The sequence below is a fragment of the Anser anser genome (assembly GCF_964211835.1).
Source record: "Anser anser genome assembly, chromosome: 1".
NCBI classification, from domain to species: Eukaryota; Metazoa; Chordata; class Aves; order Anseriformes; family Anatidae; genus Anser; species Anser anser.
In genome coordinates this window covers 15,824,687-15,849,219 of record NC_139720.1, presented here as the reverse complement: position 1 = coordinate 15,849,219, position 24,533 = coordinate 15,824,687, and the positions used below count along the sequence as shown (strand labels likewise).

The following is a 24,533-nucleotide window of genomic DNA, read 5'->3' as shown; positions in this document are numbered from 1 at the left end:
TTTTAATATTTGGCTTGTTACCCAGTATTTAACACTTGAAAGCACAATTTACTGTTGTGGGAATAGAGCATTTACCATTGTGTGCACATGCATCCCTTAATTATGAATGCTTTTAATAAATATCTTTTTGCTTAACAGGTATCTGCATTCAGCAATGATCATTTACCGTGATTTAAAGCCTCACAATGTGTTGCTCTTTACCCTATATCCCAATTCAGCTGTCATTGCAAAAATAGCTGACTATGGCATCGCCCAGTATTGTTGCCGAATGGGAATAAAAACCTCTGAAGGCACACCAGGTAGGGAAAAATGCTTTGTTCTACATTGTGTCAAAAAAAAAAAAATAGCTAATACATTTTTGGTTTAGTGTGTAAGAAGTAACTCCAATGTATACTGCAGCTGAAATCGCAAAATGTACTCGTAATCATATTACACATTGTGATGCCAGATTTATACCCCTACGCCTTTCTTCCTATTTGTGCTTTAACCCCTTTTAGAAGAATTGAGAAGTATACTGAGGAGCTAAAAGGAGAAAAAATTAAATAACATGCACTAGTTTTGATATTTTTTTTCCTGTCTTGTTTTAGTATGGTTATTGTGGTAGTGAAATTAAACTGCTAAAAGTGTTTGTTGTTTTAATTTTCAGTAATGCATAGATAGGTCTTGATTTTATTTAAAGGCAATGAATACTTGCCCTGTTCCCTGACCTGAGAGAGAACTTGTTAGCATCCACTTTAAAGTACTGCACACTTCGGGAACTTCAAATAGAGCCTTTAGGTCTTTGAAATCGTGCGTGAGGGTGTGACTGCAAGTGTTAAATATTAGGCCTTCAGTAAGGACTGTAGAATTTCAGTATTCATTTATAAATGAATTATTTTATGTGTAATGGTGCAGGAGCTTTGTAACTAATGTACTGTACCCTTCCTTTGCACTGATTGCTGATATTTTTGGTAGTATGCCACATGCAAACTATTCCAGCCCAGAAATAGTGTGCCATTTTTGGTTCACTTCCTGTGATATTTTTATCAGTTAGTGGCTATTCTTAAAAGGATAAATATGGCTTCAGCTTGGTATGAATCATAATAACTATTAATGATTTATTTGCAGGATTTCGAGCACCAGAAGTTGCCAGAGGAAATGTTATTTACAATCAGCAAGCTGATGTTTATTCATTTGGCTTGCTTCTGTATGACATTTTAACAGGAGGAGGTAGAATAATGGAAGGCCTGAAGTTTCCAAATGAGTTTGATGAGTTAGCAATACAAGGAAAGTTACCAGGTATGCCTCGTTTCTTCCAGTTTTAACATGAAAGCAGACAATTTGTCCTGCCTCCTCTAAAAATAGCACCTCGTGTTTTATGTTGTAATCTTGACACTGATCAGAGCAAGAGGCTAAATAATAGCAATTTTTAGAAACTTCTCCTAATTTCACACAGTCTTCAAATTGTGAGAAATAGGCATCTATTCATCATTATGTTGGTTATAACTTCAAGGGAACAAGCTGGTTCATTTTATAAAGAAATAGAGATTTTGTGTACTTGGGATTTTATCCAGACCTGGCTAAAATGAATATTGCTGGAAGTACCTTCCAAGACAGTGTCTGGCATTGATCCTTACATATTGCTTTGATTATGCTTATCATGTACTAAGTTAAAAAAACAAGCTGCTTTTAATGAAAAAGACTCTAGCCCAGTGACTCTCATTATCCTGTAATGACAGATGAGCAATTCCAAGCTGATCATACTGACATTTTACCTCAGACTGTAGTATTTCTTAGAGCAGCTTTGTAAGCAGTTAGATAAATTCTTAAAATACGGAGAAAGTTATTCAGAACTTATAGTTCTACATTATGGTAAACATTGGCTAAGAAGTTGTATGATTTTACATTTTAGATCCCGTCAAAGAATATGGGTGTGCCCCCTGGCCTAAAGTTGAAAATTTAATTAAAAAGTGTTTGAAGGAAAATCCTCAGGAACGACCAACGTCTTCCCAGGTACTGCTTAGTGTATTTATTAGTATTTTTGTGATAAACTATACCATGAAGTTATCGTGCTTTCTGAAAAGAAATGGCAAGATTATTTTAGTAAAAGGCATGGTGTTTTTTTCTGTTGTTTTCTTTTTCTGGAGTGGAAACAGCCATGGAATATTGCCTGGTCTTGCTATCCAGAATAAACGGTTCCATTCACATTTACCAACCATTTATTGGTAACCTTCTGTTTTTCTCTGTGTGATGGTATGTAGTGATGGTATTAAAACAGATTGCAGATCACTTTGTGTTTTTTACTAGAGTTATGCAGAAAGGACTTTGTTTTATAACATCAGTGGAGCTAGCTTACACTGTTCCACGCACGTGAGCGGAAGAACAGTGGTGTGGATCTGAAACCTACTGTCTGATATCACACATCGTACTGCTCTTTGAAATGGGTGGAATTTTGAAAAGAGCCTTAATCCCATTGATTTCCCGAAATTTTAATTGAAAAATAAAAAGAGTGAAGGTGAAATTGCTCAGTGAACAAAAGTGGTATACAAGTTAGCAGACCTGCTGAGAAGCTTTGTCGGTATTCCATAAAAGATTGCTATCCATTCCTTGTTATAGATGTATCACTGTACAAGCCATTTTCATTACCATGTGCATGCTGTGGCTTTCTTTGCAGGTGTATGAGATTCTGAATTCTGCAGAGCTTATCTGTTTGATGAGGTATGTTTCAATACCCAGCACTTCCACAGCAGAGTGCATGGTAGCTGCCAATCAAAGCTGCAAGAAGGCAGGAGTCTGGATAGGCAATGGGAACACAGAAAAAGCACAACTTTCGTTTGTGAACCTAAATACAGATGGACATACTTGTGAGGTATGTGAGGAAGTTGTCATTTATTCTGTTTTTGGCACCCAGATGTATTTCAGAAGAATTATCTGTATTTGAACAGTAGGATATTGCTTCGGAAAGCTTAACTTTGGGAGACTTTTGAGAGAACAAAGATTGCTTATGTATCAGTCTTCCTTGCATCCATGAAATGAAGCAGAAACACAGTCTCTTTTCCTCTCTTCCTGCTGTCCAGCCTGAATTTTGACTGATACTGTCTTTCCACTACTGTGTTTCTTTCTTACACTCAGATAGAAGCTGTTTCTGGCGTGGAGGCTAGGACGAGAAGTAATAGTTACACAACCCTTTGTATCTCTGCCTCCCGCCTAACAATCCAGATAGTTTCTTATCAGTTCTTCTCTTCCTGTGGATGCCACCTCCTTCTCCCGCTGCAGGCAGGTTTGTTTGTTGTTCACCCCAGTCTTGTGCCACCAGAAAAGGGAAAGTTTTACTCAGGCTTGAAGTGCTGTGATGTAATGTGTTTCTCTTTGTCTGCCAGAACTGAGTATGACTCAACATCAAAGCTATTTAAATTGTATTTCCACAAAGTATCTGCCATCTGTTGACCATGATACATTTGAATTAGTAGATTTGGTTTAAAGTTTATGGCTTGTTTTTCTAAAACTAAAATGGAAAAAAGGTTTTTAGACCAGTAGTTTTATTGTTAGCAATTAAACTGAACCTATACTGTGTAGTTCCATTTGCTTAATGTTCTGGTGGCTTTGAGACCTTCATTAAAATAGAGAGATAATATTTTTTTATAATATTCATCTTAAAGGTTTTCCTATGTACTGTTTGAGGGGCCCTTCCCAGCACACTGAAGATAGATGGTATCTCTGAAGATAAGTTCTGCTAATCAGGGATTAGATTTCATGGGAAGATCTTCATGGGAAGACCCAAGGCCCAGGGTCTTCCGCAGTACAAGATTGTACTTTATTTTTATTACCAGCTATTTACTAGTATTTATCCTTGTTGAAAATGTAACCATATCATTGTGGGTTTGTTTGTTTGTTTGTTTGTTTGTTTTGTTTCTGATTCAGGATATTGCAGATAGTAAAATTTTAAGTTTGGCATTAGTGACCCTTCCTACTGAGAAAGAAAACTGGATTGTAGCAGGAACCCAGTCTGGTTCTCTGTGGGCAGTTAACACAGAAGATGAAACGAGAAGGCATCGTTTGCAGAAAATGACAGATTCTATCACCTGTTTATACTGTAATTCTCTTTCAAAGCAAAGGTATGCATGATTTTTAAATATTTTGGGTTGCATTTTGAAAATACCACTAACGGTGATGTGCAGAAAATAACAGCTGTACATTCATGCAGACAGCTTTCTTCACACAGCTGTTTATTTTGCTTATGTTTTCACTTAGTTTTGCATCCAAGGTAGCTGGAGACTACATTCCTGACCACAGCTGGTTGTTTTTGCTCTTAGTGTTCAGTGAAACTCTTGAAATAGCAGAGAATATGAATTTAAATTTTTCTTACCTGATCAGGGCATTTTATTTTGTTTCAGCAAACAGAAGAATTTCTTTCTGGTTGGCACAGCCGATGGCAGACTGGCAGTGTTTGAAGACAGAGCAGTAAAGGTAGATTTGTTCTTTGCTGTCCGTTCTACAAAAAACTATCAGCAATATGCATACAGCTACTGATAGTGGCTTTATTTCATGCATATTATTTTTGACTTGCTTCTCTAAAATTAGAAATCATTTTCTGTACACTTAGAGGAAATGTGCATGTGTTACAATAGATGTTCTAACCAACAGATTTAAGAGGGGGGAATTATTTCTAATGAGAAGTAGGTCTTTGACAGGCTTGGCAAATAATGGCCAATCTATTTAACAGATATTCAGTTACAAAATATATATAATATTCTAACATAAAATCTCCTTTATTTATTGCTGCTATAGCTCCTTTTCTCCTTTCAGTCACACTAAGTGTTCCCTCTGTAGAACAGATACCTGCAAAAAGACAATACTGTTTAGATTCGCTCTAGCTCCTGACCATATGTACCTTAGAGCAGTTGCACAGTTGCAATCTGTTGCAGAACTAGGATATGGTCCAGTGTGGGATTTCTCTAGGATATCCATTTGACTTTCTTCCCACTTCTTGAACTGGGCCTCTGGTTGCAGGAAGTATGAGTCCGAGCTCCATCCTGTTTCTGTTCACACGGGCTGTTTTCTTTGGGGTATTTATGATAGTACAGTGCTTTGCAGTCCCTAACATTCTGGAAAGAGAACACAATAGTTCACAAAATCTAGCTGTGTAAGTATTCTGCAGGTTGTGTGGCCTTGTTTTAACAGTTTGTACTTCATATGTCTGCATACTTCGTGTTTCTAATGGAGAGTCTATTTCTTTTTGCAGTGTAAGGGTGCAACACCTTTGAAGATACTAACTATAGGAAATGTTAACACACCACTAATGTGCTTAAATGAATCCTCACACTTATCTGAAAAAAATATAATCTGGGGAGGCTGTGGAACAAAGCTCATAGCCTTATCTAGTGATTTCTCTGTCCAAAAGCTGATTGAAACAAAAACAAGTCAACTGTAAGTTTATTTTTATGTAATGCTACTTGGCTCTTTTGTTGTTTTTATTAAAGATTTCTAACAGTAGTTTTATATAATATCATGTTCTAGAGCTTTTTTTTAAATTTTGTTTCCATTATTTTCCTTCCATAATATTGATGAAATATAATATGCATTAAAATAAGAGCATTGAGTAATGTTTGAAGTATTCGTGACTGCTTTTAAAGAAGGGATGTGCCTTTTTACTATATAAAGGATTTATGAAGTCAGTATAATGAAGTCAGAAAATGTATAAGTGCTACTGATCAGTTTTTCTCCCTTGATTACATTTGACAAGCCCTGGTTACTTTATTAAGAGCTATACGTGCATACTTTGCAGAGCATTTCTCTTTACATGTTTGTTTGCACAGTATGTGTGCATATCTTTGCTGACCTCTCATTATATAGAAATTAGAGACTGAAGTTTTTGGAGCACTTGCTATAATCCTTACCTGGGTAAATCGCGCTCTGAAGTTAAGGGGAATTTTTCCTGAGCAGGTGGTACAGTGTTTGATTTTATACTAATAGAGGTCATTTTTCTAGGAAATGAATTTGCTTTGGAAAATAACATGTTAATATAAAGCAAGAAACTAAAGCTTTAGTAAAATTCAGTTCAATTGCGAGATGAAAAGTGTATCACAGGAATACCTTATGCTTTGTAGAGGCAAAACTGAAAATGAAGTTGACAAAAACAAGTAACATCAGGCATAGCAGCAGCTTGGCACTCTGAGTCTGCTGTCAGGCATCTGTGATTTGGAGCTGCTCTTCAAGATGAATTGGAGTCGGTAAAATAAGCTAATGCTATTAAATTGCAGAGCCAGTAATACTTTGATATGTTTAGGCACAGAGACACATTCATATGTAGAGAAAACCAGACAAAAAGGCTGTCAGCTGCAGTGAAACAAGCAGAGCAAGATGAGCTAAATCTCACTGCTGCGTTTTAGGCTTAGTCATCTTTGTCGAGTGACCCTTGATGGTCCTGTGGGCCCTGTAGGAACTGTCAGGTGTCTCCAGACATCAAAAGGTGGAGTTTGCCCCGCTGTGATGTGAGCATATGTGATCTGAGCAGATGGATGGGAAAGATTTCTGAACAGACTTTGGGCATTGATACATCTTCAGGGATAACGTAACTCCAGCTCCAATTCTGTAAGAATTTAGGTCAAACTGCAGGAAGATCATAGCAAACCTTCTCAGTTGTATCCTAGCCCACGTAGGTCTCAAGGCTGAGTGAATCTCTTAACAGTTATAGAAAACCTCACTCATAATATTCAAGTTTTTCTACTGGATATTGCCTGTGATTCTGACTGGAGTTCTTCTCTCTTCTAGGTTCTGTCATAAGGCTTACAGTGATGCAAACATAATTTCAATAGCAGTAGATAAATCCATCTACTTGGCAAAGAAAAACAGTCATTTTGTGGAAATCTGGGACAAGAAGACAGAAAAGCTTTCTGAGCTAATTGACTGTGCACATTTTCTTAAGTAAGTACTCCATTTCAGATTGATGACCTGATGCACGGAGAGCTGACTAACAGATCGCCTTCTCTAGCACAGTACCTCACCCTTCTGGGGTGAGGAGAGATAAGAGACTTGCCCAGTTCTTTGGGCAAATGCAGAATTCTTTTCCTCTCTTCTGGCCCAGAACTTCAAAATATCCCATGCAGAATCTCAGTTCTGTAATACCCTTACTGTATTTCACAATCTGTGATTATGAGAGGATACACTTAACTCTATGAAATAAAGAAGAAAGTATTTTGCTGGCCTTACCTGATGTGATAAGGTACTGCCGCTTTTGCATCCAGTTACTTCCTGCATCCCCTGATTAAGAATGTCTTATCTCTGCATCAGAGTTTTAGTGACAGTGACAGTGATTTACATTTGCATTTAAATTGTTCTTCCTTCATGTGCTATGTCCATTTCATTTTTATGGTGAAGCTAGGAGCAGCTCTGGTTGTGCTCCTTCCACTTGGCAGTGACATTATTCTCCTGCATACTGGGAGAAAACAGAGAAATGTACCTATCTCCTATTTGAAGGTCTTTTCAAGCACGCCAGCAGGGCCTTAGAAGTCCAATCGTTTTCATCCCAGATTCTCTAAAGTAAGACAGCTTATTAGCATGATTTTTTTGCACTTTGTCTTGATGAACGATCATTTAAAAGGCTAGTATTGAGGGAGTCATTTTAGCAGCTGTGCAATAGTGTGCCACCAAAATTTAATGCAAGTTCTCTCCATACTTTTAGGGAGGAAGTAGAAAAACTAGATAAAGAACTAAAACAGAAAGTTGCTTATTCTGGAAGAGTGAAGACAATTTGCCTGCAGAAAAATACTGCGTTGTGGATAGGGACAGGAGGAGGACATATTCTGCTGCTTGATTTATCAACGCGTCGCCCTGTACGAGTTATAGATAAATTTTGTGATTCTATTCGAGTCATGCTAACAGCTCAGCTAGGTAAGTAAAGCCATCGGTGAAATCAGTGCCAAGTTTAGGATTGCTGGCTTCCGTTTGACACGGTGTTCCGGGAACAGATTAGCATTTTCCACATCCTGTTCCTTCATTCTGTTCTCCTGCTGTCATCTTCACTCAGTGTCAGATGGGCCAGTGTTAGCTGAACACCAGCAGGCTGTCCTAGCTGTGCCCGCGTAAAACAACAGCTCTTCCCTGGCTTGTTACTGATCAGCCTGTGAATGCTGCCCGCCCTCACTGCATCCTTTGTGCCCTGCTTCAGCACATCTCTCTCTGTCCTCTGTCCGGTAGTCTTTATCTTGTTCTGTGTCTGCCTGCATTCTTTCTCTGTCTTGTGTTTTATGCTTCTGGCTTCTCTCTCTGTGGAGCTCACTAGGTTTTAATTATTTTTCCTTAATTGCTAATTTCCTAGTCTTCTTCTCCCAGCCTTATTCAGGAATCACAGAAACACAGAATCATTTAAGTTGGAAAAGACCTTCAAGATCATCAAGTCCACCCACCAGCCTGACCTATCCTAAACCGTGTCCCTTAGAGACGTGTCCACACATCTCTTGAATACCTCCAGGGATGAGGACTCCACCACTTCCCTGGGAAGCCCAGTCCAGTGTTTGATCACCCTCTCCATGAAGAAATTTTTCATAATGCCCAATCTAAACCTCCCCTGGTGCAACTTCAGACCATTTCCTTACATCCCATCACTTGTCACCTGAGAAAAGAGACACACATCCTCCTTGCTGCAAGCTCCCAGGGAAGTTTTAGAGTGAAATCAGGTGTCCCCTGAGCCTCCTCTTCTCCAGACTAAACAACCCCACTTCCCTCGGTCACTCCGTATAAGACTCATTCTCTAGTCCCTTCACCAGCTTTGTTGCTTTGTCTTATTTGCACATGCTCGAGCAACTCAATATCCTTCTTGTAGTGAGGCACCCAAAACCAAACACAATATTCAAGGTGTGGTCTCACCTGCACCACATCCAAGGAGACAATCACTTCCCCAGTCCCGCTGGCCACACTCTTTCTGTGACACAGGCCAGGATGCCACTGTCCTTCTTGGCCACCTGGGCACACTGCTGGCTCGTGTTCAGCTGTCAGCCAGCACCCTCAAGTCCTTTTTTATCGGGCAGCTTTCCAGCCACTCTTTCCCAAACCTATATTGCTGCATGGGGTAGTTACGGTACAAGTGTAGGGCCCGGCACTTACCCTTGTTGGATGTCATTCAAATGGTTCTTTTGTTCCTTTGTCAGTGTGATTTAAGGTGTGTTTGCTGTCAAAAAAAAGACTCCAAAGCTGCTTTTGTGGAGTCAGAAATACACTGTAATCCTGCTAGCAAATTTCACCGTTGCAGCCTGTGGATGTTTTTCTCATTACCATTGTAAACCTAATTTGGGGGCTGCTTTTTCCTTTTTGGCATCAGAAGTGTCTGTAGACTACAGCTAGCTCACCGTGCTGACAGTCAAAAACCCCTCCATCTTCCCGTGATTTGCTTCTGCCTGAGACAGCAAGTTTGTGGAGTCTGTTCAGCCCTCAGCTGGTAGAGCGCCAGCTGCAGAGTCCGGATGCCCTAGCACAGCACTTTGAGTCCTTCGGGTCCTGATAGCTGCAATATTAGTGCCATAAAGGGACTGTTTTGTTTCTAGTATTTTTTAAAGGATAGTTACTTTGAAAATAAGATTTCTGCCTCACATTATTGTCATTGGTAGGCAAAGTATATTGGATAGAATAATAGAATGTGACTTAGGAAGCCTTGAGTCTCATATTCTCGGTTTCCAGTCAACACAGCATCTTTAAATTTTATATACAGAAAAGTTAATGCTTCATGAGAAATAGATGAGTTGTGTTTGAACAGAACTCAAGAATGGCAAGTGAGACTGATGCATGCGGTTTGATGTGTGCTTCTTCTTTTGATCATTTTCTCCCGGCAATTATTTATAAGGGTTGTGGTTTTTTTTTCCTAAATTCAGGCTTTGGTTCCACTGGTATATTCACAGAATTACTGAAAATGGCCCAGAGGCTGCTGAACACGTCTTCAGTAGTAACACACTGCATCTGTGAGATAAGATAGAGGGAAATATTTTTGCATTAAAAAGTTTCATTTTGAGATTAGAACACATAACGTCAATCAAATGTAAATATTTTAGGGAAAAGAGATTGCCAGATGTTGAGACATCAATTTTATCAGTAGTTTGTATATGAATATAATGTTTTTTTCTAATTCTCTCACCTAACACTTGACATATAATAGACAAGACATCATATGTAGAGAATGATTAACGTGTAAATATATGTATAGTTCATTTTGCAAGGGGAAATTTAGAGTTTTCAAAGCAAGGACCCTAGTCTGAGTAAGAAACATTGTACTCAAGTTCCAGTCTGTTTGGTACAGAGTATGGCTAGAGCTGGTTGCAGAAAAAATTAAAGTGATGAAACATCTGATCAGGGAAGGTGCACGGGGTTCCCACCAGCCCTCCGTGATCCATCCACTTTTGTCTTCCCACTCTGTTTTTTTTGTGCTATTTGGTATTTACCTTATTACGACCCATCCCCATTTCTACATCCCTACTAACTCTCCTTCCCTACCTACGTGCTATTGTTACTTGAGAACACTTTTAATTAGTTTGTATCATACTTGGTTGTTTTGTTTGTTTGTTTTTTATAACCAGACTGACTGCTGGCACTTTCTGCTTCTGCTGTGCGTTGGGACTTCATTCGCAACCTATCCCTTCGCTGTGACATCTGTTTTCCATGCCTCTGCTACCTCTGCATGTGGTGAATAATAGGGTGCTTTGTTCTTAGGCTTGTTCAACAGGCTGGCTGGCTGATCCGGTGGTTACAGCTTTGAACTCTGGCAAACCCCTACATTAAATGGAGACGTGAACTGTATTGTTTTTGTGTCCTTTTTTTCATGGTTACTGACTATGAATAAAGAGAAAAACTCTGGGTTTTATCCTGTTAATGGCATCACGTAAGCTACTCTTTCTTCCTTAAATGACAAAGTTCCCATGAAAATTAAAATGTGACATTTTATTTCTTTGAAAAAGGGAGTCTGAAGAATGTGGTGCTGGTTTTGGGATACTGGTATAAGAGTGACACCGAAGACGACAAATCTCACAAAGGTAGCTGAACTGTGTTTTATTAATTTATATTATTAGTGGAATAGACAATATTATGCTTGACTACCCACTGAGATATGTTTGGAGAGGTGGTGATCAACATTTGATACAGTGTTAGCAAAATATTGTCAGTAGTTTTTGTAGTCTGGTGCATTTCTGGGCTCCATACAAACTAACAGTAACTTCCAAAAATGGATCGGATGAAGCTACTCTTTCAAGGGCATGTAATTTGCTGGAAAACTGTATTTAAAGAGTAATAGTGCTTGTCTAATCGGAGAATGTATCGAATGGATTTCCAGAGGGGTTCATGCTAAGCCAGAAATAATCAGTGTTTTCATGAATGATGTGGAGGAAGGAACGGTGAATTTGCTTTTCAGATTAGCAGACACCACTCAGCTAAAAGAAGCCACAATGGAGGACAGGATTAGCATTTGAAATAACCTTGACAAATAGAATAAATGGTCCCAAAGGAAATAGGATACAGTTCCGTAAGGGCAGATGCAAGACCTTTTACTTAATTAGGAGTGATCTGTTGTACCAACATGAGGAAATGGTCAGCTTAAACAGCAATGCTGCAACAAAAGGTTTATAATTGATCACTGGCTGAATGTGAGCCAACAGCATCATGTTCCTGCAGAAGAGGCAAACACCTTCTCACACCAGTAGAAAAGTGGCTTCTCTAAGATGTGTGAATTCCTGTGCTCTGCTGAGCTCTGGTGAAGCCTCTGCTGGAGGAGCATTTCCATCTGGGACCCTGCCGAATGATCTGAACTGTTAGGAACAGCCCAGAGGAGTGAAATGCAAACTACAGGGAAATACTGAAGACAAAGTGGTTAATATAAAGAAAGCATAAAAAAGACGTGATGATAGGCTTCAAATGTGTAAATAAAGAGGAAGGGAATAAACACTTCAACATATTCCCTGTGGGTAGGATAAAAACTAAGCAGTTTCTGTTACAATAAGGGAGATTTAGTTCAGGCACCAGGAAGAGCTTCCTGACAGTTAGGATGGGGAAATACTGGAATAGGAAGATATGAAATCATCTTTGTGGGTTTTTTTTCTTAGTACGGTTATATTTGATGCTCTGATTGATGCTCTTCTTCACCTTTCTCTGATCCCAGTTTCTGAGTTTCTTGATAATGGGGCAGTAATAGTAATAAAGTTAAAGGTGGCAAGTGTAGGTGAGCTGACTGGACTAAAATAAGAATCAGACTTACAGCTGTGTTTTTTACATTGTGATAGTCCCTGATTATTACCGTAAGAGCACCTATTGCCTTTTTAGCTTTCTAATCGTATTTCAGAATGCCATTGATTATACAAAGAGTAATCAGATTCTCAGGAACCTTCAGGGCCTTAGTTTGTGAGCCCCTGCTCATGTAAGTGTTCTCAATTTTCCATTAAAAGTAATGTTTCTCCAGGAGCAGAGAGTTGTTTGCTTGAGTGGAGATTGAAGAAGTGACCTGTTTTCGGTATACTTACTACCTTACGAAATCACTTTTCATTTCTGGTTATAGTGAATGGGTTTTGAGTCTTGTAAGCATTTAGGGTATATCTGCTCAGGAAAATCAAGACGAAATTTTATGCAGGCACCTCAATACTAGCATTGGCTGTAGCTCAGGTAAACACCCTATAGTCCACAGGCACCAGAAATGTTTTTTGAAGTGCTTTTAAATGGTTTAGGAACTGGAATCCAAACTATTGTGCAAGTAGAAATGGCTTGTAACACGTATCTTCATCACCTCACACATAAGGTGGCACACAACTTGGCCTCCAGGTCCTAAACACTGTGCCTCAGAGAGGCAATTTATGACTAATTAAAAGAAAGAGCAGATAAGCAAAACCACTTCTAATTACGCAATAATAATTCTCACTGTTGCCATTTTCTTTTTTTTTTTTTCAGAATTACAATCCTGTTTGTCAGTGTGGGACATTAACCTCCCCCATGAAGTGCAAAACCTGAAAAAACATATAGAAATGAGACAGGAACTAGCAGAAAAAATGAAGAGCTTTCCTTTGGAGTGAAAAAAAACACCCTGCAAGTGCTATTCTCTTTTCTAGACTGCTATCGTAGCTTACTGTGCAATATTTACTGCTTCTTGTTGCTGGGCTTTTTAACCCAAAACCAGGAAAAAAAGTGCCATGGGACAGGATCTTCCCAAATCATGGTATACCAAGCAGAAAGAAGGTTTTTATTCTGTAATATTTCAAAGGACAGAAAATTGTTGAGAATTTAAGAAACTGAAGTGTTATCACGTGTCTGTTTACTTGTTAAATCCTGTTCTGAGCAACTATGGCTCAGCTGCAGGATAACTTTGTTCATCCGGTTTTTGATCCCTGTTAAACTGGTAACAAGCCAGGAGCCTGTAAACGGCTCTTGTTTACTTCATTATCTCTGTTGAGTTGATGCTGTAATAAGGAGCAGAATCTAAGCCTCTGTGTGCTTATTGCAGTTTGCATGTGTGAGTTTTCTCTGATGATTCATATTTTCTTAGTAAGTCAGAGCTCATGACCTTGGGCATGTGAAAGAAAACATGCTATTTTATATAAATAGCAGTGTTTAAGGGAGCATAGCGTGGCTGCATTACTGCTTGTGAAAACAACAGGCAGAAGTGAGGCATCGCTGAATAATAATGAATAATTCCATGAATAATTGACATTTTTCATTGGGATCAGAAAAGAAAGCATACTAAAAAAATAAAATTATTAGTAATAATTTTAATAATAATAAAATAAGATTTCTCGGAATTCAGCATTTAAATACATTAGAGATACAGACCAGCTTCTGCAAGTTGGCGTCCTCTTGCAGTACTGCAGTCTGCCTTGTTCCAAGTGATGTAGGCACATAGCTCTGAACATTACCAGTCGTATATGTCTGTTGTACAGATATAAATGCCAAGAGAAAACAGACAGTGAAAACGCTTGATCTAAATGCTGCTACAACTTGTACCACAAAGAAAGAAGCACGCTGCTGCATCTTGACTGCTAGTTCTTAGTGCGACGTGCTTGTTTGCTTATCTCAGTCTGGGGAAACAAAAAAAAACCTGAGCTTTGATTTAGTCTTGTTTTAATTTATGTGATATAAATCATATTCATGTTTTAATTAATATCATTTTGGCAGTAAGCAGTGAAACCTTGAGGAGTGTAAGAATTAGCTACCTCTTGTGTGTAACTAACTCCACCAGAATTTGTTGCCACACGTCTTCATTCAGGAGATGGATCTCACTGTTCCCTGGCTATTAGTCCAAGCTGCTGCTTACAGCCTTCACTGACCTGCTCTAAGTGCCTTCTTTCTGTCCACCAGAAGACAGCTCATTTTCTTATTGCGATACCAAAAGAACTTATAGGGTGCGCCTGAAATCTCAAGCGGTACCCAGAGCCACTCCTGAGTTTATTTCTAAGGAGCTGAACAAGGGTTAGCGCCACCAGAAGGTTCTCGGATCCAATTTTACAGTTCTGGAGAATTTTTATACTGGGACAAGAGCATTATTGTTTCCAACCACTGCAGCCCTTGTTCTATTTTCTGCCTGTGGTTGCGTGTGTACTCAGGATTCCTTTCAGAGATGTACCCTGGTTTTGTTTTGTTTGTTTGTATTTAATGTATTCTTATATTCTTCATACTGAGAATAATTTGCTATTTATATGGAATTTTATAACTCAGAAAATATATATTATTGTATAATCAATACTTTTTTTAAAAAGACAGAATATATGTAATGTGATTATGTTTATTTATAAATCATTTTGACATGTAACTCTTATACCTGTTTATTAAAACCCTGCTTTGTTAATAACATTGTTTACTTTCTCATTGCTGAATTTCCAGGGAGGAGCTTTTCTGTGCAGCTTTTGTTGAGCTTAATCCCTTACATCAGGATCACAGAATCACAGAACTGTAGGGGTTGGAAGGGACCTCCAGAGATCATTGGGTCCAACCCCCCTGCCAAAGCAGGTTCCCTAGAGCAGGCTGCCCAGGTCGGCGTCCAGACGGGCCTTGAATATCTCCAGAGAAGGAGACTCCACAATCTCCCTGGGCAGCCTGTCCCAGTGCTCCATCACCCTCACCGAGAAGAAGTTCTTTCGCATGTTGGTGCGGAACTTCCTGGGCTCCATCTTGTGGCCATTGCCCCTTGTCCTGTCCCCACAAACCACTGAAAAGAGTTTGGCCAAATCCCTCTGTCTCCCACACTTCAGTTATTTGTAAACATTAATAAGATCCCCTCTCAGTCTTCTCAAGGCTGACAGACCCAGGTCTCTCAACCTTTCCTCATAGGGAGGATGCTCCAGGCCCCGTATCATCTTTGTGGCCCTTCTGCTGGGCTCTTTCCAGGAGATCCCTGTCTTTTCGTACCAGGGAGCCCAGAACTGGACACAGTACTCCAGGTGAGGCCTGACCAGGGCAGAGTAGAGGGGGAGGATCGCCTTCCTTGACCTGCTGGCCACGCTCCTTTTAATGCACGCCAGGATCCCATTGGCCCTCTTGGCCACCAGGGCACACTGCTGGCTCATGGTCAACCTGTCGTCCACCAGGACCCCGAGGTCCTTCTCCCCAGAACTCCTCTCCAGCAGGTCGTCCCCCAGGCTGTACTGATACATGCAGTTGTTCCTTCCCAGGTGCAGGACTCTACACTTGCTCTTGTTAAACCTCATTTGGTCTCTTCCTGCCCATCTCTCCAGCCAGTCCGGGTCTTGCTGAATGGCAGCACAGCCTTCTGGCGTGTCAGCCACTCCTCCCAGCTTCGTGTCATCGGCGTACTTGCTGAGGGTGGACACTATTCCCTCATCAGTTCTCAACCCACCTTACTGTCCACTCAACTATCCCACACTTTCTCAGCTTTGCTAACAGGAGTCGAGGGAGACAGTATGCTAAAGTCAAGGTAGATGACATCCACTGCTCTCCCCGTCCACCCAGCTGGTGATGCCATCATAGAAGGCAACGAGGTTGGTCAAGCACAACTTCCCCTTGGTGAATCCATGCTGACTACTCCTCATAACCTTCTTTGCTTCCTTTTGCTTGGAAATGACATCCAGAACAAGTTGTTCCAACACCTTTCCAGGAACAGAGGTGAGACTGACCTGTAGTTTCCCAGATCCTCCTCCTTGCCCTTTTTAAAGACCAGAGTGACACTGGCTATCCTCCAGTCTTCAGGCACTTCTCCTGTTCTCCAAGACCTTTCAAAGATGATAGAGAGTGGTTCGGCGATCACCTCCGCCAGCTCCCTCGGCACATGTGGATGCATCCCATTGGGGCCCATGGATTTGTGTGCATTGATTCCACTCAGACACTCCCAAACCACTCCCTCGTCAAACGGAGAGGAGATCTCCACTTCCCAGACGCTTTCTCCTCCCTCCAGGGTCCAGGAGTCCTGGGGGGCAGTCTTTGAAGCAAAGACCAAAGCAAAGAAAGCATTCAGTACCTCCGCCTTCTCGGCATCCCCTGTTACCAGGGCACCCCCCCCTTGTTCAGCAGGGGACCCACATTAGCCCTAGTCTTCCTTTTACCGTTTACATACTTTAAAAAAAAACTTATTACCCTTTATCTCCTTTGCCAGCTTCATCTCCAGGTGGGCTTTAGCCTTCCTCCCTGCAGGCCCTGAGAACACTCCTCTACTCCTCCCAAGGGGAGGGTCCATTTTTCCACATTTCATAGACCTTCCTCTTCCTTTTGATCTTGTCGATGAGCTCCTTGCTCATCCACGCAGGTCTCCTGCCCCCCTTCCCCAGTTTCCTATTCTTCAGGATGCACCGATCCCAAGCTTGGAAGAAGTGCTGTTTGAATGTTGCCCAGCTCCACCACCTGCGTCAGAAAATTATCTTCAATGTATTGTAGGAACCGTTTGGACTGCGTGTGCCTGGCCGAGTTGCTTACCCAACAGCTGTCTGGATAATTAAAGTCCCCCGTGAGAACCAGTGCCCAGGATCTCGATGCTACTGTCCTTCCTAAAGAGGACATAGCCCTCCACTTCCAGTCATGCAAGCTGTCCCACCACGTCTCCATGATCACGATGGGATCGTGGCCCCTCAACCATACACAGATCTTGAGCTCACCCTGTTTATTTCCCATGCTTCGCACATTGGTATACAGGCACTTTAGGGAAGCAGCAGGCGCAGTTACCCCTAGAGGGATGCAAGATGAGTCCAGACGGGGTATCAGGAACATTACACATACATGTACCCAGAGCTAATGAGACAAACAATCTACGTTATGATACGCTCTTCGGATACAAGAGGCATCAGAAAGTAGTAAGAAAAGGAAAAAAAAAAACTTATTGGCTGAGCAAATGGAGAAGTGAGCGAGTAAAAGATGACATTCATATTTTTCTATCAGACTTCAGTTAGATAATTTTACAAACAATTCCTCGTTATTTTTTTTCCTGGCCTGTCAGTCATTAAAAATCTGAGGACAACTTGCATTACTTGGCTTAAAAGGATGAATTTTTCTGCTCAGAATTAGCAGTTACTGTTTTTTTTCTGTCTGAATTAGTTTTGCAGCTGTACTATGAACCCATCCCAAGACTACTTATCTGCTGTCTTTTAAATAAAACTTTCTCCAAGGCATTTCAACACCTGTAAAAAAAAAAGTTCACATGTATTGGCTGTCCACTGCAGCCCTTTTGTGACTTTACCAAATCACTTTGTTTAGTTAGATGGGCGTGCATCCTTTTAACAATTTAGTTAGTTTATAAGTACATTGACACAGCAAGGTGAGATCTGAGTCATACTTATTGCATATTTGTATTTTTAAATCCAGGATTTTTAGGAAAAAAGCACAAACGAGTGCTGTTGTATTAGCAAAGAGAAACTTGGTTTAGCAAAGATTTAGAAGCAAATGCAAGCAAAATTTCCAGTGTTAGCCTTCAAGAATTTGTTCTCAATATTTATGGGCTGTACACCTACTGTATGAAGACAGCAGTGCCCATATGTGCACAGATGTTGGTAAGACTCTTCAACACAAACTAGTTCCTGTTCGATTAAATAACAGAATTACAAGAATGATCAAATTACGAGTTGTTGGGTTTTTTTGTTTGGTTGGTTGGTTGTTTTTTTTTTTGCCTGCAGAGTACACTGTGATGAATTTATGGTTCCTGGTATCTACAGTTTATTTATACCGAGGCAGTAAACTGGAAACATTTTTTGAAAGTTATTAAACATTACAATATACCGACATAGCTATAAAAACTTTTTTTTTAAGACTACCTACTACAACTCTGCTAAAACCAATAATAAAAGCAAGTTAAGGCTTTTGGTTTTTTCCTTTTTCTCTGCACTGCTTTGATTTTCTTGCTGCCTGAGAAGGCAGCAGCAGATTACAGTCATGTTTGTTAAACTCTGCTGTCAATCCCTACAAAGGTTGTCAGTAATTAGAGAGCAGAAACTTTAATTAAATGCATAAATGTTACGTCTCTTGTGTTTGTGACTATTCACTTCCAACACAGCCCATTAGTGTTAGTGACCTGAAAAGTCAAAATGAATAGAAAAGGGGAAAGAAATGAAAGATCTTTTGTGGCAATTCCACTGTTTTGCCTTTTCCGCACCTTTTGTTTATCTGCCTTTTGCTGTGCTTGTCCCACGCCACCTCACGGTGCCGCTATCAGATGCCATGGACACACGCCTGGGAGATGCGCAGGGCTTTTTGCTGTGGTGGGATTTGACCCTGCTAACAGCTGGAGGAGCAGCACAGAAACAATTTTGCAGTCTGGAAGCACACAACAGGAGAAGAAAAGAGAAGACGATGAAGAGAAGAAAGATGCCCAGCCGAGGGCACGCAGCCCCAGCTTGACTGCCCTGGCTGCAGCGTGCGACAGCTCCCACCTGCCCTCCTGCAGCAGGACATCACATCACGGACTCGAAGGACAGGCTCTGGCCTCACCCAAAGGCGCTGGGTCCCCGACAGTGCCAGGAGCGCAGTGACCCAGACCTCCGGCATCGCCCCCTCTTCTCCTGCCCTGCATTTTGACAGCTCCTGCCAAGCTCTGCCCACGCAGGATCATGGTAGAGAACAACTGAGCTGCAAATAAATGAACTTTGGTACATTAGTGCTTGGTCCTGCTGCTTCTCATTGCCTTGACATCTCTGCAGTCACCTTGAAGGCATCTGCTCGCCCTCACCGCTCCCCAGCAGGGCTGAGCAGCGTTCCCAGGCTCCAGCAAAGGAGCTAAGGCCAAGAGGCTTAGAAAACAGTTGGTTTCACGCTGTCACCTTCAAAAGTCACAGTAAATACGTAATAACTGCAGAGGTAGCGTGCAGCTGGCTCAGCAGAGGGTTGGGGCGGCTTCGTGTGGTGAAGTTCCTGGAAGACAGGTGGTGGTCGTGTCCCCATGGCCGACCCCAGCGCCTCGGCCTCCTCGGCTCTTCTGCCCATCCCAATTACTGCCTGCTGACACACAGCAGCTCAACAGGCTGCAGCAGCCCAAAACAAGGATGGAAGATCAGAAAAAACACCTGATTTTTCCTCAGTAGATGTTGGACATCAACCCAGCCACCTCCCCCTGTGCAATGGGCTGGGGGCACAGGGAAGCAAAAAAATAGCAGCTCCTGTCATCATCCCCCGCCGGTGCCTACATCCCAAGATGGTGCTGTTGGCGTGGGGACGGGGATATATCCCTGCACGTTCCTCCCTGGGGGGCTGACAGGGATCTGGGCTGCAGAGGGCACTCATCACGGCAGCAGAGTGAGGCGGCGGCCATCTTGTGAAATGAGCCCGTCATGTCCCCAGCTGCTGGGCACCTGCCCCAGGCCTCTCCTCGGGGCCGGGACAGCAGCAAAAGTGGGGTCCAAAGCCAGAAAACACCCCTAAATCCTGCCAGGCATGGACAAGCCCTTACACAAACATCTGGGGAAGCTAATTACACACACTAGCTCTGTTACATTGCTGAAAGCATTTCCTGCCGAGCGCTTGCATAAAGCCATGCGAACATTGCCATTTTTAAGCCCTCTACCTTGATGCTTAGAGCAGGGCTGACCCTTCTCCACCTTGTCCCAGCCAGACCTCTCTGGGAAGAAGGGCATTTGGTCTTCCTTCAGGGATCCAGCTGCTCGTGGTGCTGCTGGCCAGGTAAGGGGAGATGTTCCCTCCTGCCCGACGGCCACGGACTGCTGCAGCCGCAACTCTTTCTGCGTTACTCTAACACTGTCGGGTTTAGGCAGCTGGTGTATCTCAAAGGAAGCTGTTAAATTGCATTGCACAAGGTTCAATGAGTTTGATAGCGCTTTGAAGAGGTCTGACTTTGAAAGGTGGATTTCTGAACCTAAAAGGAAAACCCTTCTGCAGAGCCCCTGCCCCCTGGCTGAGGCTGCAGAGCAACAGCATCCCCAGCTGGGCGGAGGCAGCCAGGCCCAACCACCACAGTTGGTCACACCTGCTCTTAATAACTAACTGCTAGCCAGATAATTAAGCTTTGGTAATTAGCAATTCTCAAATATTTTCCATGCATCAAAATTCACCTCTTCCCCGCCCTTCCCCCTCCATAATAATTGTATGAGCTGAGCGTTCTGCAAAACACAGAAAACCTCACAACACATTCATGCTTTCTTTTGTTTTCCTTGCAAATAATAATAATAATAAAAATTTCAATTCCCAGGTATTACAGCTAAATCCAGGAGGGGACACAAACACCTGAGCTCTGCAGGGGCTAAGAAGTGCAACTCTCTGGTCCAGCATCACGACTGCGCAGAGCGCTGAGTCCTGCTGGAAAAGCCTCAAGTCCCCATAGCTGAAGCTGGAAAAAAAAAAAAAGAGGGATGCCCAAGGTGGGTGGTTTTGCAAGCCATGTCACTTCTCAGTGGCACTGGCACTGAGAGGAGCCCTTGGAAAAGGCAGATGCCGACAGGGTATCAGGGTACGGGGGGAGACATCTGCTTACAGGATGCTGGTGGCCTTGGTCCTGGAGATGAGCAGGGATGGTCCTTCCTGGAGGAGCTCAGAAAGCCTCTGGCCTCCACAAATCCAAGCCTGGAGATAAGGGCACAGACAGGCAATCTGCACAGTCTCGCCCAACTTGCCTTGTCCATGGTGAGGCTCCTGGCTGGAGACTACAGCCCGCAACACCTCCGGTGTTGGCACAGCGAAGCTGAAACAGCTTCTTCCTGGGACAGTGGAGACCTGAACACGGCTGCCTGCAGGGCCTCTGCTCACCCAGAACCTGCCAGGCACCCGTTTGCAATTGCCTATTGCCCCCAACATGGGGTTCCTCCCCAGCTCAAGCCAAACTTATCTCTGTTTCACACCTCAAATGACTGGACCTCACACTTTGAGCATCTCTCCCTCTACATGTCAAAAAAAAAGTCACAAAACCAGATTTTGCTAGAATCTTTTTATGTGGAAGCCAGAAGGCTTTCGTTGGCCTTCAGCCCTCCCCCACAGAAGGCAGGCTGTGATGCTGCCGCCCAACATCAGTTTGTGCTTTAATGAATTATGAACCAGCAGTTCAGTTCTGGGGCCTCTGGGAAGCAGACCGAAGCAGCTGCAGACAGCACGCCTAAGAGAGCAGCTGTGCCTTGAGCCGCACAGCAGCAGAAGGGAGCACACCCCACGCCACTGCTCTAATCTGTTTGCCACCTCAAGGACACTCAGGATGCCCTCCCTCTGTGCCCAGGTCGATCTCCTCCCCAGCCCCTGCACCAGCCAGCATCAGCACCCAAGGTGCCCCTGCACTGGGCAGCCAGGGCGGGATTTTTACAGTTAAAGCACCCAGAGCAGGTAATCAGGCCTCAGATGAAGTCCTGACACAGCAGCGCTTCCTTTTTGTCCTTAGCAGGGCTTTGATCGAGACCTTGGGAGGGCAGAACAAAAACACCACGCACTTGGGGTCAGCCAGCATCACCCCCTGAACTCAGCACGGCTGTGTCCATCCCTGCCGGTGAGGGCCCCCCGCTGCTGTCAGCACAGCACTTCACCTCTTCCTTCCTATTTTCATGTAAGTTTGGCAATTTTCCATCAGACTTCCACACCAACATCCACCGGGCAAACTAAGGACAGGACCAGGAGCGGAGCTATCTTGTCACTGCGCAATAAGCGCTTTTACAGAGGCCGACACTCTGCGAGCTCTCTGTTTACCTGGAGCGACACCAACAATCCTAGCACAGCGCCACTGAGAATTACAGAAATTGAAACCACCTCCCTGGGGGACTAACACAGGAGCAGGAATTCTGGTGGAAGTCCTGGGAACGGGCTGAAAGTCCTGCCACACACCTTCAGCTCCGGCAGCGCTGCGGAGCGCGGGGCAGCCTCGGCACCACCCAGGTCACACCAGAGGACACCTGGAGCGAGGTGCAGGACAAGAGGTAACGCTCACTTCCAGATCCCTGCACAGAAATGAACCACCAGGAGCATCGCTACGGCAGTAGTAACTGCGACTGGCCCAGAAGATGCTCTGGCACTCCTTGCACCCTTGTCAGTTCTTGCAGGAGATTGCTGGGGAGAGGAAATAGTCACGAAGCTTGTGCACAGCAACAACTCAACAAATGCTCGTGCAGCCCCAAGGTCCAGCTGCAGCTATCGGACAGCAATAGGCTGCACGCGGCATCCTTACACAAAGCATTACTCTTATTCATTGAGCGCGCGCACAGAAGATGGAGAGAAGCCTCCGCAGCTCTTGATGCACCCGACAATACGTGAGACTGCCAAGTCGGGGTCTTGCCCATTTACAGTGATCAGAATCCACAATCAAGGATCAAAGAAGGATCAGAGAAGGGCTACTGCAGGGAGGAGGAGGAGGTTACTTTGTGTATGGGGACTGTAAGGTGGAATTAAAACACAGAGAGAGCTGCAAGGAGGCAAAACTTTAAGCCATCCCTCTCCCAGGTAGAGAGCCAACGATCTCAGTGGGAGGGAATCGCTTACAGTTTCTTCTGGCCACCTCCAATTTCTCACCATTATACCAGAGAACTTCTTCGCCAGCAACAAACAACTTCTGCACCAGCTGCTTGGTATAAAATAATTGCAGCAGGCTCAAGAACTGAGCAAAGCAGGAAGCCGGCATCGTTTCATTGCCAGTAGCAGAAAGGCAGCAGCGAGAAGAGGGAGGCACCTCCAGAAGGGCCCGTGTCTCCGCATCCTGAAGGGAAGAGCAGGCCTGCACACGCTGTAGGGATGCACAAGACCTCTGCCTCTGGACTCAGAAAGCTGTGCCACTGCCCCCCACAGTTAAAATGGGTAAAATTGAGTAGTGAAGAAGTTGCTCTATGACAGAGCTGAAAGCTTGCTCCCTCAGCAAAATTGTCTTGTAAGGGCAAAAAAGGGAAACCTCTGCTCACCAAAGCACCTCGGACTCACAGAAGACTCATCTAGAAAGACAGGAGAAGGTGATGCTGCCTTGCTCCTGTGCCAGGAGGAACTGGAGATGCTTGGGAAAGGACACTGAGCCACGGCAGAGGAGAAAGATGAAGCACCTCAGAACGCTGACCTGCAGCACCAAGCCCTTGCTAGGGCACGGGAAGCAGCAGGCAGAGTCCCGTAGGGCTTTGAGAAGCGTTAGCAACTCGACATCAGCTGTGTACGCAGGCAAGGGCATTTTCTCTAAACAAGAGACTACCACCAAGTCCAAAACACCAGACATGTCTTACATTAACCACGTGTTTATTAGCATGGTTTAATTAACCAACTTGGTTTATTAATTTTAACATCATTATCAGAGATGTGATCAATGTGAACACACTCCTCCTGCTTTAAGTAGTGGGGGCAATATATTTATTATACAGGGCACCCCTGGAGCCACATCCTCTCACACAGAACTGAACGGCCGAAAGACAAGGCACAGGCTTACTCCCTGACCTCGTTTCTGTCCGTACGGTTAATCACGGCCGAATTTATCCCAAATGTCTGTCTGCCCCTGACAGTTCCTAAGCAACGGTGCTGACTGCTCAGAGCTCAGCTCGTCACATCGGTCCTTGAAGAGCTCAGAGGGAGGATCTCCGTGAGCCACCTCCCGAGAACAGGAGGCACCCAGGGCAGAGCCAGTGGCTGCAGAGACACTGCAGGAACCCAGGTGGGTGCTTTTCGAGATGGTAGAGATGGGAAGAATTGAATTTTAAGTTGAAATTACTCCGACATTTCTAGTATGAGAATTTCAAGGGGAGTGTTGTTTTTTTTAAGAAAATCTCCTACTTAGGTTAACGCAATCCCTCTTCCACTACTGAGCATGAATTCATCTCGATTCATCTCTACTCCTGAGCGTGAATTCATCCTCCTCAGTTCCGTGCCAGCAAGAGTCCCAAAACATCTGCTAGGAAAGCCAAAGAACGGAAGGAGCCCAAGGAAGGGAAGTTTCCTTCTCCATTCTTACGCCCACTCTACTCGCATTTCACCGCCTGTCCTGCAACAGGCACTGCACGCCACAGAAGGTGGTGAGGACGGAGCAACCCCCGGCTCTCCAGCTGTAGCCACAAGACGCAGCAGGAGGCTGTCGCGGGAACCTCCGTGGCTTCCCCGTCACACCGCCTGCCTGCACGCACCCCAGCACAGCCCGCTCAGTGTCGCGCTCCCCCGATGCAGGGAACGCAGCACATCGCCCAGCATGCAGACATTATTACTACAATTACATGAAT

The 24,533-nt window shown here is 43.4% G+C and overlaps 1 protein-coding gene across 2 annotated transcripts in view; it reads left to right on the top strand.

The window, feature by feature from the left end:
- Positions 1-14,782, top strand: part of LRRK2 (leucine rich repeat kinase 2) — a 71,281-nt gene extending 56,499 nt beyond the window's left edge. For both annotated transcript variants that reach the window (XM_083825336.1, XM_083825335.1), the window contains 11 exons: positions 139-299; positions 1,108-1,278; positions 1,892-1,992; positions 2,654-2,848; positions 3,901-4,094; positions 4,374-4,446; positions 5,222-5,406; positions 6,751-6,903; positions 7,661-7,869; positions 10,920-10,994; positions 12,892-14,782. In XM_083825336.1, coding sequence (XP_083681462.1) covers positions 139-299; positions 1,108-1,278; positions 1,892-1,992; positions 2,654-2,848; positions 3,901-4,094; positions 4,374-4,446; positions 5,222-5,406; positions 6,751-6,903; positions 7,661-7,869; positions 10,920-10,994; positions 12,892-13,013 — 1,639 coding nt within the window. In that variant the 3' untranslated portion in view covers positions 13,014-14,782. The remainder of the gene's footprint in view (positions 1-138; positions 300-1,107; positions 1,279-1,891; positions 1,993-2,653; positions 2,849-3,900; positions 4,095-4,373; positions 4,447-5,221; positions 5,407-6,750; positions 6,904-7,660; positions 7,870-10,919; positions 10,995-12,891) is intronic.
- Positions 14,783-24,533: the final 9,751 nt, after the last annotated feature.